Here is a 19,816-nt window from a genome sequence, read left to right as displayed (position 1 = left end):
GCATCACCTAATGCAATGATTTGTTTTAATCATATAAAGGTATTTGTTTCCAGCACAGTTCAGAATTAACAAAAATGTGCTTAATTTCTACTCCTAATTCTGATATAGTCTGAAGTTTATTTAAATGTTGTCATATGATTAAAAAAAAAACTCTTTCCTACCCCCAGTATCCAGCAAGATTGTCTCATAAATCCTCTCACTTTGAAGTCAGAGAAAGAAAAGTAAACACTAAGGGCCATATGTGTTATCTATCTCGATAGCGATTACCTAATTGCGATTTTCTGAGAATCCCAACGAGGTAATCAATGTTTGAATGTATGAAACTCCGGTAGTTTCATTTAGAGATTCCCAATGGCTCGCAAATTGACCTACCTCATTAATATTAATGAAATAAGTCGCAATTTGCGACCCATTGTGAATGGCTATAATAACAGGGATGATGGCCTGCTGGGCTCAGCAGACCACCATGTCTGTGATTGCTTTTAAATAAAGCAATTTTTTTTTAATGCAGCCCATTTTCCTTAAAGGAAAATGGGATGCGTTTAAAAAAGAAAAATGAAAAGTTTTATTTTTATTTTTTAAGAGTGTGGCAGTTGTCCATGCGACCGTGCATCAGAGAACATTCCTACATACCGCTGAGATTCGATATTGTGAAGGAACCCCCTGGACATGCCCCTTCCTAATACCGAATCGGTATGTAGTCGCAGTTCCAAATTGCTATTCAGTAACAAGTTACAGAATCGCAAATTGGGATTCATACATACCAAAATGCATTTTTGTGGTCGCAAAGAGCCTGCAAAATGCATAATACATCTAGCCCCAAGTTCCCACAGAAGACAGAACCTGACATTTGACCTTGTTCTTTGAATGCACAGCAAATGTGATGAGATAAGAACAAGATATACAGGCCTGTTTACAGAAAGGGAACACTCAGAAGGATACTGTATTTAAGGTTTGGGCAAGGGAAAGGACAAGCTCAAGCTGGATCGTGCAAATTGAAAGCAACGAAATGTGAGTTGCAAACCACAAAGCTAATGGCAAACAACGGGTGGAATGTATTCCCAAGGAAGCTCTATGAATATACTTAAAGTGACAGCCATGGGATACTTTGTGGGGAAAGTCCAGCATTTTAGTACAGTCCGTATCTTGCAGAGGTTTGACAACATCAATCACCCAGGTAGTATGACGAGAAGACCTGGAGTGGTGTCCATGTTGCAGGAAAAGTCTGTACCCCCATCTTATCAGTTTGCCACCAGTCCCTATTGTGTAGAGCTTCTGGCACACCTCGTGTAGGGTTAGTGCTAGGTGGCAGACATGAAATAGGGCATTTAATGATTGTTTAAGATGTTTGTAAGGAGTTGGACTGGAGTGAAGATAGTAGACTGCCACAAGGGTTTTTGGAAATTTAGTAGCTCGCTGTCCAGAAACAAATCCCCGAAATGTAAGACACCTTCAGCATGCCACTGATGGAGTTGCTCTGAGCACAGCCATCCTGTGCGAGTGGGAAGGCTTAGCAAAGGTAGTGCTAAATTTCTTCGATTCATTGAGTTTACGGTTTCTAGCAAGGCAAGAGAAAGGTGTGCATGATAACCCTGGATGGTGACCCGTAGAATGGTCAGTAGGGAACAATGTGCAGTGCAGTAAGCCCCTCCTTAAAGGTCTTTACTGATAAACCCCAACTCATGCAGGGGGGAGGGCAGTCAGAAAGCCACCAAGCCACCAAGCCACCCATTGGACCTGTGCAGCTGACAAATGGCGTTCTAAAGTCCAAAAAGGCCTAATCCACCAGCAGTCACTGGTAGCTTTAGAGTGGAAAGAGCTACCCAATGGTGCCCCAGGGACCAAATCAGATGTGTAGCATGTCTGAAGAAGGAATGAAGAACGAGCAGGGAAAGGTTTGCAAAATAATACTATCATCTGGGTAGCACACCATCTTCACTAGTGCAACGTGGCCCACTACAGAAAGCAGTAGAGAAGACCAAAAAGCAAACTGGGCTCAGAGGGACTGTGATGCTCTGCCGAGATTTCCATCCTGCAAATCAGCTGGGAAATGGTAGATATTAATCACTAGGTATTTGAAAGGTAACTGGTTCCCAGTTCAGTCTGAGGTCTAATTGTATATAAACAGTGCCATCAGTTAAAGAAACACTAATTACATTTTAAAATTGTTACATTTTGTTTGTGCATTTTACATCCCAAATATTTTGAAGATTCTTTGTGGACTTGGCACTTGGGGATATGCCAGATCACTAGTTTGGCTTTTGCTCAATTGCAAAACCAATTTAAGACATGGACAAAGTGGGCTAATGCCTTGCACAGCCTTTCAGGGGGTCTGGCCCCTGCTCACCCTTCACAAACAGTGGACCATTGTACCAGAAGAGTTTGCCAAGGTGGGTGGGTGCTGCTTGTTCAATCACTTGACAGTGCCTCTTCTGTTTCTCTCCTATCTGCAGCGACAACTCCCCTGGTATGCAATACCTTCCGATAGTTTTGGTGGACCCATCTTTTCTGATTTTAGGAATTGTCCCAACTTGTTCTTCTCTTCCTTATTTATCCAGTTCTGAGCAACAACCCTTTGAATCAGTTGCTGTGGATGTCCCATTTGATCTTGATTTCATCCTCTTTTATTATCTTTGATTAGTAGTCCAGGCTCTCCGTTCTGAGATAAATGTAGAGTCTCAGACATACACTCTAGTGCTGTGAGACTACAGACAAGTTGTGGGTACGTCACATCCTGACATTAGGTGTGAGACTGTTGCTCACACCATCTGCCTTGCCTCATTAAATTTGTTTTAGGTTGAAAGTCCATGGGTGGTTTGGGTGAGCCAGATGTTTTTGTTCAATTTGTTTAAACTGGCTTAACCTTAGTTATCTGAATGTTTCCCAAACTGTTTTCCTGGGATTTTAAAATGTTTAAAAACATAATCATTTTTTTGCTGTTACTTTCTCTTCAAGACAGATTGGATAGATTTGGGTAGAGGTGGTGGCCTTGACACAGTGCTGAAGGGAATTAATTTACTACTGAACAATAACCTAATGTGACACCTGAATGTAGCATAGGAGGAGGCAATCACAAAAAAAGACCACAGTGAATAAATGTTGCTACGTTTTAAAAAAAGGAGTAAATAAATGCACTAACATAGTGAGGTATGACCTCTCTTTGGTGTGTCTGTAAAACTGATGTTTGTTCTTGAATTTTTTTCCTGAATTTTGACCCTTGGTCCTGAATTTTGACCCTTTGTTCTGATTTTTTACCCTTTGTCCTGATATTTTTACAGTCATTTGCAGAATTTGCCTCATTGCCAGGTGGTCACCCTAGAACGTACACCTTTCGAATATCCCTCCCTAGGTTCATGAAATACACTTCACGTGGGCAGCACATTGGCTGTTTTTTTTTCTTTTCATTTTAAAAAACGTTATTTATTCCCTATGAACAAGTTGTTTTCTCAGTTTATAGATTGATTCCAGTTAAACTCCTTCACGGACGTGTGGGTGGCGTCCAGGCCCATCCTTGTAATGACGATGTAGTTGCTGCTAGGGGCGGGCTCACTCCAAAGCGAAAGCAAAACTGCAGCAACCTCACAGGAACCGAACCCGCGAGCAGCTTTCGAAACGCTGTTTGAAATAGGGGAATGGAAAACTAGCGGGCGGGAGCCCGAAATATATTCCGCTGCCTAATATCAGTACAAAGCTGACCAGTCGCTGCTTGCACTAACAGCTTCCGGTCGTGCGACCAGATTACTGTGACATTCCATGATCCCGCACGCGGGCTTTACTGCCTGCCGCCCAACATGAGGGTCTGTGACCAGCACCTTTACTTGGCAAGGGGCGTTTGGTGTTTAAACACTGCCGGGTTGTGTGGGTCGGGTAATGAGATTGTTTCTGTGTACGTAAGGCTTTTGACGGTTCCTTGATTGATTAGCCTCGCAGATGCTGCTCATGATCGCGAATCGACTTGGAAAGTTATAAATAAATGAGATGACCTACCGTTTTCTTGCAATGACAACCAGTAGTGCTGTCAGCTGTTACTACTTTTTTCTTGTGGCACCTAAAACGGCTAGTTATTTACGTGATAGAAATGGTATGCCATTTTTTGGAGTGGGGAAAACAGCGCACACATCTCAGATATCAAGTGTTATTGGTAAGAAAGCCAGGGTTAATTGGAGTGTAGCAAAACAATGTGTCACTTCTCAGCACTACAAAGGGTGAAATAGCTCCAGATTACAAATGAGGAATTGTGGTTCACTTTATTCTAAGAAGGTCGCAATTCTTATTCCGTAGTTAAACATGAAATAAATCTTTTTGGTTCCCTTCACTCCATATGTGTTGGTTTCTGTCGAACCTGAAGGTAGTTTGGACACATTCTGGCATGGCCATTCCATCCTTTTGTTGTAATGTGAACCCCAGTACAGTTGAATTGCGTGATTGCAGTTTTATTTCCGTGCCGTTAAAAGTTTGTGGAGTTTTAATAGAGAAATTAACATAACATCATTGACTATACAATACCAGCGATACCAGTTAAGAGTAATACAATTGGATTTAATGTTGTGTAGTGATTTGGTGCTGTTATACACCCCGAAAGGAACATGTAATTCGAAAAAAGGGAGGTCTGTTAATGGAAGATGGTCACCCATGCATGTTGACAGCGAAATTATTCAGTTAGCATGCTTTGATTTCAGCAAAAAGAATTTAATATGTGTATCATTAAGAACCTTAAGGAAATACGCAATTGTTTAGTTTAAATTTCCCCCTGTAGTCCGAATATTTGTATCAACAAATGTAAAAGCCTTTTTTTTAAAAATAAAAACATCTGTAAATCGTAAAAACTCATGTGAACATGAAAGGGAAGCTTTCTGCCACAAAGCATGGCGTAAAATATACGAAGGACCAATTGTACAAAGATCTGGTCATAAAACTCTGGTCACAATTTGCAACCAGTATTTTTGTCCAGTAAGAAATTTATGCACTGACCTATTGGTACAAAGGTTGCTCCATAAGATTCTTAAATGGAGTTGGTCATAATCCAACCTACCTCATGAATGAATATTAATGAGGTAAGGTGCAAATTTAGACTCACTCTGCTGTCCAGCACTTGAATGATGGCCTGCTAGGGTCAGTAGACTGCCACGTTGGTGATTGCTCTTCAACAAAGAATATATATTATTTTAAAATGGAGGAAAAAGAACTGTTTACACATTTTCAGTGCTCCAGCACTCACAACGTGAAAAAAATCACGAACTTATTTTGTAAATGCATTACCACTCCAACTTGGGAATCAGTAACTTTTTAATGTTGTACAGGTGGATCTTGGTTGCAGAGTATTGATATATTGCACAACTGATCAGTATTCAGAAGAGACGTCTACAACATGCCCCTTCTAAATACTGATTCATTAAGAGATCGGGATCCTATTCTAAGGCTCGTGACCATTTTACCGACTTATAGAATTGGATTCATACATTAAAAAAACTTTTTTGCAGTCACAGAGGCAGAATCACAATTTGCAGGAGTAAAAATGCTTAGTTCTTGTGGCCCATAATGTTCTACCAAAGTGATTTGTTTTGATTTGCACTGTAATTAAAAGCGTTGTTTTCTAGCTTGAGGATAGCTTGTTTTAGAACAGTTTCTGATCAAGAAACCTTGGTAGTTACGTAGTTTGTGTTGTCTTGTTGCCAGTTATTTAGATACTTTTTTACCAGTGGGATTGCAGCATGTGTTGTCTTGAAGGCAAAATGCAGATTTCAGAAGCCATTTTTACAGACCGGTGAATGCCATCATGCAGTAGACACGTAAGTTTCATTCATCCACTGTCTTTTAAACTGTTTATAATTGTACCTTTAAAAAAATCTTTTGTGTGTAGCCATTATATCGCACTTATTGATTGACATAGCATATTGCTGCATAGTATCTGCAAATAAGTTTAAAAACTTGCACATAGTGCTCATGAGAACTGGCTTAGCAGTGATTGTAAACACATTTAAAGAGGTCTATAAAGCTTCAAGACCAGAACACCGCCACCATATCTAATTCAGTAGTCCAAAGTTTATTAGCAAGATAGTCCACAATCCAGTTCTTGGTTCACTCTGATAGTCAAAGCACATTTTCAGCGTAAGTGTTCCTGATTAAGTTCTATTACTTCATAAAGACAAACCCAACATCTGCTAACGTTAAAATTCTGCCTGCCAACATATTTTTGCTCCAAAAATATAAAGTCTCTACAGGGCTCGAAAAATCTTATTGCCCACTTACTATGGCAAGTCAGATTTTATCGGGGCTGGCTATTTTTTAGGTCTGCTGGTTAGAGATCACCTGCTGGCTCAGAACATTTGTTATGTTCATTTAGAAATTGGATCAGCAGAAAATGCATGTTTTACATCTTTTTATTGTGTCACATTTACTGCGCATTCATAGAAAGGTCAATTGTCAGCTTATGTCTTCTTACAAATTGCTGCTTATTTGATCTTTGAGATTTGTGTTTACTTTTCATTCTGTGACTGAAAAGTTAGAGACTTTTGTAAAGTGAACTGTCTGTCAATCTTGCTGTGGTACAAAGATTGTGAAATGAAAGGCTGTAGGATGTCAGTTATTTTTCTAACACAACATTTAAATAGCCTGTGAATGGACTGTTCAAATATTTTTAAATACCGGCTTAGGAAAACACTTTTTTGTAATTCTTAAGTATGATGGAAACAAAGATTTTAATAGGAACAAAACAGAACAATTCACTTGGTGATGAGCAAGTGATATATATTTGCTGAAACCCAGTTTCCACCCATTATTGTTTGTAGGTGATATAATTTTATCAATAAAACTGCATATCAGAGGGAAAGTTTATGGCCATTTCAATGGAAAATGTGCTGACTGTTAATGACGGTGTGCTACCTCATCGTGCTTTAGTTACATATTTGTTAAAAGTTAGAGTTGTTAAACATGAACTGAGAAACATTCCTGCCCCCTCTCTGATAACAATGCTGTTAGCTAAGTAAAAGGCAGGTCCGGGGTCTTATGTACCCTATATGCGGGCAAGATTCTTATTAGACATGGAACAAAGGTTAGTCTATTAAACAATTTTTTTTTGTACAGCAGACATGCTGAAGTCACATATTTGGAGCTCTCATATGTGATATTGAAGATAAAAGCGACTTGGAAACAAAATATTTGCCTAGGATCACTAATTTTGAGACCAGTTTATAGGTCAAGCACATTACATTAAGTCGAGTAGAGTATTTGTTACTAGACCTGCAGGTCTGGTGTATTTTTTATGATTTTTAGAAGGCCTGCTCTAGCAAACTCCTCAGAGTTTTCACCCTGCAGATGTTTCAAACTGTAATATATACCAGAACTTGTATATATGAAGCCGTGCTTCTTACCTTTAGGACATGAGACAGTGGTCTCAGGGGAGGCATGGCCCCTTTCCCTTTCACCTCTTCTTTTTGGCGTTAATGCACATTTGAGCAGACATTTAATGAAAGAAGATAGAGGCCTGAATCAGTTAGTTTTGACAGCACTCAATCGTTCACCTTTAAGAGTTGTCGATTTAGTTAGTATTTTAAAATAATTGTTCTTCAGTTTTATTTAAGGTGGATGAGCATGTGTGTTCAAGACCCTGTTAGGATATATACATTTATCTTTGTAAATGGTGGGTAGCACAATAGGATGGAGAACAACCCAGACTACTTTGATAAGTATTCTCAAAGTCACTTATTTCTTGAATGAATAAGCAGTAATATGCTTCTTTTGATCTCTCAGGATTTTTTTGGCAGCTTTTAACTTGTGTAAGTAAGACTTAGTCCATATTTAGTAATGAGTGAATCAATGGTTTTAAATATTTTTATTGACATTTTGTTTTTTATGAACAACCGGGAAGAAAAAAGCAATGCACCGTTCAAGTGGGTGCTACCTGTACATGAATATTCATTCATATTCAATCCACGTTACGCTAGTTATAACGTACAAAAATCTGATCCTCCCAGAGACTCATCCCTTCGCAACTTCCAATGTCCCCCACCCTTTGTTTCAGAAGAGTCTGTCTTCTGAGAGCACTGTCATCCTATAATGAATGAATCAAGTAGCGTTATTGCTTCACTAAATTACAGTTGCGATACTTTGGTCAAATATCTTAAACCTATCATAGACTTTCAGATTTATAAGGACCCCTAAATCATAGTTTTCTACCCCCACCCTTGCTGTGTTGCTGGAAGCCTGTATTAATAAACCAGTATTTACTTCCTGTACCATCATGCCCAGAACTCTACACACCAGACATTACTGTTCTGACTTATTTGGAGCATTTCCTTATAGCGCTCTAACCTACCTCTTGTTGTATAGTACAGGAACCAAAGCTGCAATAATGTACTCCCAATCTGAAAAAGCTATGTAAGAAGGCTATTGTGGCTCGACATGCCATGCTTAAAATCAGGAAATGTAAAAATAAAGAATTAACAGGAGATGAGCCTTCTTTACATAAGTTGCTTCTAGAATAATGCCCTTGGCATGTCAGGTAAGCTTAAATTGTTCTGCATTATAGGAACATTCTCATTAATTTAACAAAGGCTTCTTTTTATAGCACTACATTTCCTGAGAGATTTGTATAAAAAATTACAAACTCTTTTTTTATCTGTGTGGAAATGTAAATGTTTTGGTCCTAAATATGAATGTGTTGGTTTTTGACAGATGGGATTAAGGTTTGCAACAATTTACCCAGGCTAGGTAAGACTCAGTTAGGATGAATGGAGCCTAATGGAAACTACCATGTTAATTTATGCAGTTGTATTCTAACCTGGTTTGTTGTACTTTGCTAATGAGTAGATCATCATCTATGTATATATACCCTAAATGTGTTGCTAGGTTTTTACCTCTACATATTTTGTGGGTATGTAGAGGCCCTCTACTTATTGGTGATTACTTTCCCTTAAGTATGTTTATGAAAATCACACATATCTTTTGAATGAACATCCCTGACAATTACTTCTAACAGGGCCCTCATCTTTTAAAGTCTCCCAAGCACCAGACTGAATTTGAAAATGTTTCCAGCAGTTGCTTCAGCGCGGTGTTAAACATGGTGAAATTGAACTCTGTTGCGACCTTGCCCCTTTTCAGGGAGTGACAGCATGGAGCCGTATATATTGGGACCACCACTGTGTGCTAGCGTCACTTCTTTGTTTTTCTGCCCTCTTCTATGTAGACCTGACCTCCAAAACAATTTTGCTGACAGTGTTCTAGGGATGTCTCCCTCAAAATAAAGAAATCAGAAATGACGCATGTGACGCTCTTGCAGGGAACAGTTGTTGGCCACGGACCAAAATTAGATATATCTTTGCTGTTATGGATCTAGAATGATTTAGAGTCTTGTGGCACATGCTTCCTATCTGCAACCGAAGGCCATCAGGCAGAGATAAGCGGAGCATTAAGTTTCAGAGCATAGAAAGTGGCCCCATCACTCTCCAAATTGCGGGCCCTCTCCTGCTCTAGTTCTGATCCAGGTCTCTCTCTAAAAGGCAATGCTAATGTCTCACTATAAGATCTAACACACAGTCTTCTGCGTTGCTGGTACCTTTTGCACCCAGAGGCCTTGTTTGGCTCAAACACTTACCAACATGAAATTCAAGATGAGGATATAGTGGAGATAAGGAATGGATTAAAGATTTGTCCCCCCACTGAATTGATGATGGACATTATCTAGACCTGCAGAATGTAGGTGGTCTTCATACTTTGCCAGAGAAGGACTTAAACTGCCCATTCATTCCCCACACCAAGGAAAGTGTCACTTTTGTCGTGGTGGTACATGGGTTAGCAGTGGTTTTGGAACTGCGTCTTTCTCTTACAGAAACTAAGGTTAATCATCTGACTGAAATATTTCAACCTAGCACTTCATCTTCAGAGTGTATACTGCCCTTCAATTAATCCCCGAGGCACTCCAGCTGCATTGTGGCCAAAGCCCTCCTTGGTACCACTAGCCTTCTTAAAAAAAAATATTTGTATTGTTTTTTAAGATATGCAACTATAACAATCAAAACAATCAGTGCCTGAGTTGCATCATTGCATTTTTCACATCAGTGGAATATATTCCGAGCGTTCGCTCTGGGGGGGGGGGCTGTCGCATGACATACGGACCGGAGGTGGGTTCCTTTAGATATTACAAGAGATCAGTGACAATGAGACCGGGGCTGTGAGCTAGAAATCTAGAGTCAGTACAATTATCTCAATGGTACTACGTCTGCCTGATCATCAAATTAACAGCAAAATTGTCTTCCCAGGTCTCACTCCTACGCCCCAGCATCCTCATCTGTGGACAAATCATCTGTTTTGTTAAATTTTTCAAGGAAGTTGGCCCAGAGCATTATCTCGTGTAATGCTTTATCATCCATGCGGGCTTAACGCATATTTTACACTTCTGCCACCCCCCACTCCAGGAGGTCTGCAACCTGTGATCCACCAGTGAGGCCCTGGTTACCGTCAACCCCATTGCTATCCTGCTTTTCGCTATGATTAAAGCTGATAATGCAAACCTCTGGTGGGTTCTTACACCCTCTGGGTTTCCTTACTATTTGCAGTAGGCTGGCTGTAGGCAATAAAGGAATCTCAATTCCTGTGGCCTCCCGTATCTGAGGTATCACCTGTCCCCAAAAGGGTTGTAGCTCTGCACACTCCCAAGCTAATTGTAAGAAGGTGGAATTTATTGCCCCACACCGGGTGCACCCAGCCTCTCTAGAGGAGTCAGTTATGTTAAGCTTTTGAGGCATCATGTAAGTGTGCTGTAAAAAATGAAAGTGCAGTAATTTAAATATGTTATTGCATGAGATCAAGCGTAACTGTGCTGCAGCCCGGTCCCAGTCAGTAACCTCAGTTTGTTCCCCCAGCTGCCTTTCCAAGGCTCTGCGTCCCGAGATGGGGCTCTTCTCTATATCCTCCTGAAGTGCTCTATAAAACAGGGTAATCGAGTGTCTCCCCATCAGTCCCCCTAATGGAAACAATAGAGATTTGCGGTAATTGATGCAGCGTCCAGAGTTGTCTCCAAATGAGGTCAGTAATTGCAGTAGCCGAGGGACTGCCTCCTCTGGGGAACAGACATATACCAGAGCATCGTCGGCATCCAACAACACTGTGTGTGAGGACCCACCCACTTGAATTCCCCAGGTACCCAAGTCCCTCCACAGCAGTACTGCGAGGGGCTCAATGGCAAGAGCAAAAAGGAGGGGTCAAAGGGGATACCCCTGACAAGTTCCCCCTCCCAACCATCCAATGCTCAGATAGACCCCCATCCACCCTTACCCGTATGATGGGTTCTGTATATAATAAATGTATCCACGCAAAGAATCTAGGTCCATATGCCATTCCTTTTACCACAGCCAGTAGGTATTCCCACTCTACCGTATCAAACAGTTTTTCCAAATCTAAGGAGACCTCCTCCTTTCAATTTGCAGTTTCATGCCGGACATGTACCAACCTGCGCAGATTATAGGTGGTACTGTGAACTGACATAAAGCCACAGTGGCCGTTTTGCACCAGATCGCAAACCACTGTCTGCAACCTAGAGTCCAAAAGATTGCACAAGATTTTGAGATCTGAGTTGAGCATAGTAAGGGGCCGATAAGAAGAGGGGTCCGTTGGGTCCCGTCTGGGCTTAAGGCTTAAACATACTATCCCCTCTTGCTCAGGTAGCCACCCTCTCTGCTGGGCTTCCAAAAAGACCTCCGACAAATGCTCCCTGAGTATAGCTGAATATGTCTGGAAAAACTCTACAGGAAACACCCTCCCCCTTACCACCTGACACCACCAGAAGAACGACTCCCGATAGAAGCCTATCACTCCTCCCCTCATCATCTTCAGAGCCTGTTCTGTATACCCTCTTAAAATGCTCCAAAAAGGTATCCAGAATATCCTGTTGCCTAGTCTGTGGTTCACCCTGTATATAATTTATATGTAGTATGGGGGTATCTCTATTTCACCTTTGAGAATCCAAGCCAGGAGTTTGCCTGATTTATCCTCTTCTGTATGCAGGAGCTGACAATATGTTTTCAGACCTGCCTTATCTAAGCAGTTCCATCTGTTATGCAGTTCCTTGCGCACTTTCAACATTTTGGCACGCACCTCCTCCGATTTTGCCTCCCCTCACTGAAGACCTTCCAGCCTCTGCTCCAGCTCCTTGAGGTGCACTGCTAGCCTACTTCTCACCCTATAGACTTGCCCATGCACTCTCCCCTCATCACTGCATTTAGGGCCTCCCACTCGAGACCTCTGGTGTTCATAGTACCCCAGTGCTCTGTCATATAATTTTGAAGGGATGTCCCCAAGCTTTCCTGACAGATAGCATCAGTCGGGAGGTCCGCCGGCATTCGGCAGGACCCCTGTCTCCCCAGTGCAGTACCCCACTGGAGTATCAGCAATACTGGGGCATGATCCAACAGAAACCTCACTGTTTTCCTCACTGCAGCAAATCTAGAGCGATCCATGCTTCCTACCAGGAACCTAGCCAGGCGGCTATAGGTGTTATGTGTCAGTGAGTGACAAGTGTATTCCCGGCGGCCCGGGTGTAAAGTTCGCCAACTATCCATCAGGCCCAGATTAGTCATTACTGTCTTCAGTGTCATTCCCATCAGTGGTTTGGTGCCCATCCTGGTGGGATGCCGATCTTCCTCCCTAATCAGTATACAGTTGAAATCTTCTGCCCATATTATGGGCGAACCCACCCTATCATCCAGAAGTCTCTGCACTTTACTATAGTAATGTCGGTCATCAATATTTAGGGCATAGGAATTCAAGATGATAATTTCCCATCCATTTAAACTGCCCTGTAACAACAATTACCCTTCCACATCGGCCTCATCATAAGTGTGCCTAAACGGGCCAACCTGGCCACCCATATTACAACCCCCCTGGCGTATGAGGAGTAAGAGACTGAGAACACCTGACTGCGTTTCAGAGCCCATGAGATGTGTTTCTTGTATACAGGCTATCTGTACGTTATGATGTCTAAGTTAGGAGTATAACCTGAATCTCTTGGAGTAATCAGATAGCCCTCAGACATTCCAGGTAATAATATTGTATTGATCAGCCATGCAGGTGATGTGTGTAACATAGTAACCCCTCCCAGCGAGCGCCGGGGACGACCCTTCCAATCAGCGCTCCCCCAGTCAGAGAACCAATGTGTCTGCCATAGCTGAGCACTGATAAAACAATCCAAAGACCCCCCCAAGCATACACGCACCATATTGTTTCTTGATTTTTGAATGAAGCAGTGATTCTTTTGAGTGTCTTATCTATGGCAATGAATTCACAAATCAAGCTGCTATGTTAGATGAAATTAAGAGTTGACAGAGTGTTGCACTCTTGGAAGAGAAACAGGGGGTAATATTTATTTTGCAAACAATTGACAGGGATGCTTGTTTTTGATTTAGGGTATTCTTCTATTTAGCTATTAAGTCTTACCATGAAATGTTTGGGAGTCTTAAGGATGGTGATTATGGTTTTTGCATAGGATGAGGACTATGACTGGATATGAGTATAGAGGTTAGTAATCACCTCTGTTGAGGGCATGATATGGTGAAAGATTTTTGTGGAAGAATCTTGGGTCGATGGTTTTCCTGTACCCTGACTTTTGGACGAACTGAGATAATTGTCTGACTAGTTCAGTTGGTCTGATAAGGGCTATTGGGGTATGAGTAATTATGTAGAATGTTTCGCTGTGTTTGCTTTTATTACAGGCTTAACTCTGTGACAGTAAAAATGAGGCATAATTGAGTTGGAATGTGCAATACTATTGATCATTAATTGATCTAATTGTGACTGTGCTCATTGCTATATAATTGAGCAAACAGTACTGGACGTGCATTGCTGAACCTGGCTCATTGACAATAAAGGGAGAGTGTAGCTTGGGACTCAGAAAAATGTTCTTTTTTGAGAGTTTGGTCATTGGCTTCTCTCCAGAGCATGACACTTTTGAAAGAAGTCCTAAATTATTTGATGTGGTTAGCCTTAAATTGTAATATCACCTTTCCATTGTAAAGTAAGTTGACCATGATTACAGCACTTTAGATTTTTAATAAATAAAAAGTCTTGGGTAAAATAAGTAGAATTACTACAAACAAAGTAACATTTTTCTTATTTGGTTGGAGGTTAGAGTTTGCATCTCTGTTGGATGTTAAAGCTACCAGCATTGTGAAATAAGTTGGAAAGGTGTCAATGACACAAAACATGAGGTCCATTTTCATTGTTGTTCTGTTGGCATATTAGCGGCTGGTGATATTATTGTGGTTATTCTTTGCCCAGAGCGATGGAGCTGGCTAAGGGTAACATGCCACAGTGCAGGTTGTGCTTGGGATGCTAGTGGTGTGGCCTATGTGAGAAGTGTTTTGTTTTCATGTGTGGGATCCATGTTAAAAGACTGATGCAAAACATGTCTTAAGAAAGACTGGTGGGGAAAGAAAACTAGCTGTATATTTGATTTGTAAAACAAGATAACAAAAGAAAACTATTGCTGAGAAATTGAGGAACATTCCATAACATTTACTGCTGAAATGCTCATTGTATTTTGGTTTAGTCTCTGGCTTCCTGGTACCCATATACTGCCCAGACCCCATTTAAAAAGCTGTCTGGGAGACCAACGTGTTGCAAATGTGCCGAAAGGTACTGCTAGTCCACGTAATAATTAGCTTTCTCAGCATCTACAGAAACTGTTGCTTTTTTTTTGTTTTCTTTTTTTTTTTTTTTAAATTGCACAATGCCCTGTGTGAACTAAGGAATGCATAGGTGTTGACAAATGTGTGGCTATAACCTTCTGTTGATCTATAGGTACAAGCCACCTATATGCCAGAATGTTTGCACAGATTTTACAATTTGGAACTTAGATTGGGGGATATGAAGAACACGAGCCAGGATTTTCTGTGGTTTACTGAGCACTTATTGGAGTGGAGTATCACAATCAGGAGAACAGTAGGGAATGTGAAAATCTAATTAAATAACCTTCAAAAACTGGAGAAAGTGCAGAGGATCGTGGAGCTTTTACCTGTCTCCGAAGAAATTATGTCAAGGGACTGTAGCTTTACCATACGATTAATTGAAAGGGCACTTGTAAATTCTTTTTGTGTAATGTGTCCGGCCAGACTCTTTCTGAATTACTCATCTAAGACCATATGTCCTGGGGTTCTCATATAGTAAACTATAATGATCTCTGATATATCTTTACCCTTCTGGTAAAATTTGGAGTAAATGTTTTCAAAAGCCTGTAATCTGTTCTTTATTCCACATATCAAAGTCCCTTTGTCCAGTATGTCCTTACTCCTTGATGTGACTTTTTGCATCTTTAGCTAACTGGTCAATAAACAACCACTTCTCTCCTCACGCTCCAATATTTTCTTACTCTTAAGTTGGTACACATCTCTTACCAGTACCTCTACCAAATCTATTTTTGCTTTCTTCTCCTAAAAAGATTTTATTAGCAATGTATCTGGCTGGGTGAATGTCGTTCCCAGTTCACAGAGATCCTTCTCTATAGTACAACCTTATTTTTTTGCATTTATTTATGATTAATCCTTCTGGAAATAAACCATTCCCTTAAATCTCCATTTAAGGCAGGGGTTTTCAAACTGGGATGCGGGTCCCCCTATGGGGGCCTGAACTGATCCCAGTGGAGGCGTCAAGCTTTGGCCAAAAGAAGCATTATACAGATAACAGTTGTTTGTTTTAGTAGAAACATGTTATTGCATTTTTACATGGCAACAGAATTTTAATTGAAATGTTTAAATTTGTCTAGACATATTTAAACATTGTGATCTTAATAAAATAATTGTGAAAAATTCTTACGGGGGGGTGATTTTTATTTTTCGCCTGGGGTTGGGGGCAACCTTAAAAAGATAGAAAACTACTACTTTAAGGTATCCCATATCATATGAAGACCAAAGGAACCAATATTATTAGATAAGAAATACCCAGTTTTTTTCAGTGCATTTTTGGCAAATTATTTGTAGAACACAATGTTCTGTCGTATCTGGGAATGAGAAGAATTGGATCATTTGCAGTGAAATTGAGTGATGCGATAAGCAAACCAGTGGATTATGAACAATTGAATTCCTCAGATTTGCTAGGATCAGTAAATTATGCAGTATTAAGGTTTTCTTCCATTTCGTTTAACAAGTCACTTACTTCCACAGCAGTGGTAAAAAATAAACATCTTATAGTTATACATAACTCTGACTCCTCATTGTTACAGACTTCCTCTTCATCCCTGAGACAACCGCCAATCCCTTTCACATTGGCACCAGTTGTCACGGTTTTCACGGGGCTTACCGTCGAAGTTGATGAGAGTTGGGGAAAGACCCCGGTTCCGACAGGTTCTGCTCTGGCCGAGGTAGGTGCGACCCCTTCCGGTAGCCACAGTGCTGTTTGACAATAGCAAGCCACTACAGTCCGTGCCCTCCAGAAGGAGTCCCAGAGGAAAAACCCCAATAGGGTAAAAAACCTCCAACAGGAACTCCCTGAAACAGAAGGAGGGCACAAGGGCGTTAGAACTGAGGATCCGAGTGTACAGGAAGACTGGAGACGAAGACAGGTCAGAAAATACTGGATTCACAAGAAGAAACCAGCCGGAGCGTGACTACCACCAAAGGAGTGTTGCAACGCAATGAACAAGCAGCTGAATTCCCCTTATATACCCCTAGACAGGAAGGAGGAAACAGGAAGTAGAAACACCACCATCTTGGATTGGGGAAAAGAGTATAACATTGAATAAAGAACATGCGTCCAACAAAAAGAAACAATGCATGCTGGGAATAGAGGAAGTAAGTAGCATGCTGGGAAAGGGAAAAGGCCTGCATAAAAGCACCATCATGTGCAGGTATCCGGCTTTTGCCTGTTGTGACCGATAAGTGGTGGAAAGCGTGATACCCAGAATTCCCATGTTTAATTCATGTGTGCGCCTAAGCGCGGCAAACGCTGCCCTCGCGGCAAGGACCGTGACCCAATTTGGGTCCTCTGGCCCTGCCGCGTGTATCCAGGAATCCGCGGCCGGAGAAAAGGAGCGCGGCGAGTGCCGCGACCCCTGACCTGAGCCACGGCTTCCCCCGCGGTCCGACCGCGGCCCGCTGCAGCCCCTGTGTGCTGCGCCGCGGCGGCCCGTGCTCGAGGCCGAGGCGGCGGCGCAACAGTAGGTCCCCCCCACCCCCGAGGCCCCAGGTTTGTGGGGGAAAAGCCGGAAAAAGCGACGGACCAAAAGAGGGGCATGAACTGAAGGGGCATCTTCCCAGGAACACTCACTCATAGGGTAGCCTTTCCAATGAACAAGGTATTGGAGGCGTCCATGGAAAAACTGAGAGTCACAGATTTCCTGGACCTCATACTCGGGCACATTATCAACCAACAGAGGGGGAGAACAAGAGAATTGTCTGTGGAAAGGATCAGGAAGGTAAGGTTTAAGTTGAGAGACATGGAACACAGGGTGTATCTTCCAAGTCTGGGGCAGGCGAAGACGTACAGACACTGGGTTAATCTTCTTGAGAATCAGGAATGGACCATAATAACGGGGTTTGAATTTGTTCTGAGTAAGTCGGAGAGGGAGGAATCTAGAGGAAAGCCACACTTTATCATGGACCTGATAGTGAGGAGCCTCGCAACGTCTCTTACCAGCCATCTTTTTCATGCATGACTTAGTGGCCACAAGGTTGGAATGGATAACACGTTGGACACCCCGTAGCTGTCGAACATAGGAGGAAATGGCTGGAAGATTGGAAGTATCTTTCAGGGGAGTTGGAAAGGTCTTAGGATGGAAACCGTAGGAGCCATAGAAAGGGGAGACTTTCAAGGCGCTGTGTATTGAGTTGTTGTAGGAGAATTCTGCAAGCGATAAATAGGTAGCCCAATTATTCTGCGTAGCATTGCAGAAGCTACGTAAATATTGTTCGAGGCCTTGATTGAGTCGTTCCGTCTGTCCGTTAGTTTGCGGGTGGAACCCTGATGATAAGGCCACTTCGATTCCTAAGGTCTTAGAGAATTGTTTCTAGAATCTGGAGATATATTGAGGCCCCCTATCTGATATAATGACCTGAGGTAATCCATGAAGTCGAATGATTTCTTGTGTAAAGATTTCACCTAAGTCTTTTGCCGTTGGCAACTTTCTTAAGGCCGTGAAGTGAGCCATCCTAGTGAAGGAGTCCACAGTTACCATTATTACGTGATTTCCATTTGAAGAGGGTAATGAGCACATGAAATCTGTGGAGATGGTGTGCCATGGTCCTGGGGGAACTGGTAGTGGGCGAAGTAAACCTACTGGTTTAGTACGGGGTGTCTTGGATTGAGCAAATATAGGACAGGATGATACATATTCTTCCGTATCTGTCTTGAGAGTTGGCCACCAGAAGGAGCGAAGCAGAAGTTCTTGAGTAGCTTTCATTCCTCGATGACCTGCGATGGGGGAATCATGGCACATACGTAAGGCTTCGGTCTGTACTAGTTTAGTGGGTAAGAACAGGGCCTTATCATGATAGTAATACCCTTGATCTCTATGAAGTTGCGGCCGCAACTTATTCAACTCTGTGTCTTCTAGACGGGCATATTCGGACCTGACTTGGTCTAAAAAAGTCTGTACTAAACCAATGATTTTGTTATTGTCAAATAGGTTCTGAACAGGAGAATCACTGCACTCAGGGTAACGTCGGGACAAGGCATCCGCCAGGATGTTCTGCGAACCAGGGATGTATGTGATATAAAAGTCATATTGGCTGAAAAAGAAAGCCCATCGAGCCTGCCGGCTATTCTGACACTGAAAGTTTCTTAAGCACTGTAGATTTCTGTGGTCTGTCCGGGCTTCAAAGGGTTCTTTCGAGCCCATCAGAAAGTGTCTCCATTCTGTGCATGCGGTCTTTAAGGCGAGTAATTCACGTTCTAGCACGGAATAGTTCCGTTCTGAGTCGGATAAGATATGGGAAAGGTAGAATACCGGGTGCTCTAGATCATCATCGTCTTGTCTTTGCAGTAAGGCAGCCCCGATGGCTCTTTCGGATGCGTCTGCGACCACAATGAATTGTTTGCTGGTGTCTTGGTGTCGTAAAATGGGGGCTTGAATAAAGGCTTTCTTTAAGTCTTGAAAGGCTAACTCTGCGTCTTGTGTCCAACAAAAGCCCTTTTTTAGATGGTCTTTTTTAAGGGTTTGAGTAATATAGCTGGTTCTCTGTGCAAAGTCTGCTATAAATTGTCGATAGAAGTTGGCTAATCCCAAAAAACACTGAGTCTCCTTGATGGAAGAAGGAGATGGCCAATTCAATATAGCTTGCACCTTGTCTGAATCCATGGCGACTCTGGTTTGGTTAATGCAATACCCCAAGTACTTTACTTCCGTCTGGTCAAACTCGCACTTTTCCGGTTTGCAGAATAAATGGTGTTGTCGGAGTCGCTCTAGAACTTGGCGAACATGCTTAGAGTGTTCCTCTGGGTGAGCAGAAAAAATTTAAATATCGTCGCGATAAACCACTACTGTTGGTTGCAAAAGATCGGAAAAGATAGAATCCATGAACCTTTGAAAAATGGAAGGGGCATTGGTGAGTCCGAATGGCATTACTCGATATTCGTAGTGACCAAAAGGTGTTCTGAACGCGGTCTTCCACTCATCACCTTCTTTAATTCTTCAAAGATGGTAGGCTCCTCTGAGATCCAGCTTGGTGAATTATTTTGCCCCTCTGACTGCTTCTAGGATGTCCTTAATGAGGGGTAACGGGTACCGATCCTTAATAGTGATCTTGTTTAATCCTCTAAAATCAATACAGGGACGCAAATCTTTAGTCTTCTTAGGAACAAAGAAGAGAGGAGCCCCTGCCGGTGAAGAGGAGGG

At 41.9% G+C, this 19,816-nt stretch overlaps 1 protein-coding gene across 4 annotated transcripts in view; it reads left to right on the top strand.

The window, feature by feature from the left end:
• PARG (poly(ADP-ribose) glycohydrolase) overlaps positions 1 to 19,816 on the top strand; it is an 850,138-nt gene that overhangs the window by 140,733 nt on the left and 689,589 nt on the right. Inside the window, exons 1-2 of one of the 4 annotated variants that reach the window (XM_069240667.1) lie at positions 3,777 to 3,797; positions 5,677 to 5,789. The exons of the other annotated variants lie outside the window; for them this stretch is intronic. Coding sequence (XP_069096768.1) covers positions 3,792 to 3,797; positions 5,677 to 5,789 — 119 coding nt within the window. The 5' untranslated portion in view covers positions 3,777 to 3,791. Of the gene's footprint in view, positions 1 to 3,776; positions 3,798 to 5,676; positions 5,790 to 19,816 lie in introns of those variants that run through there. 4 annotated transcript variants of the gene reach the window in all.

The sequence above is a fragment of the Pleurodeles waltl genome, chromosome 6, assembly GCF_031143425.1.
Source record: "Pleurodeles waltl isolate 20211129_DDA chromosome 6, aPleWal1.hap1.20221129, whole genome shotgun sequence".
NCBI lineage: Eukaryota > Metazoa > Chordata > Amphibia > Caudata > Salamandridae > Pleurodeles > Pleurodeles waltl.
Note: the sequence above shows the minus strand (reverse complement) of the source record. Positions and strands in the feature narration are given on the sequence as shown.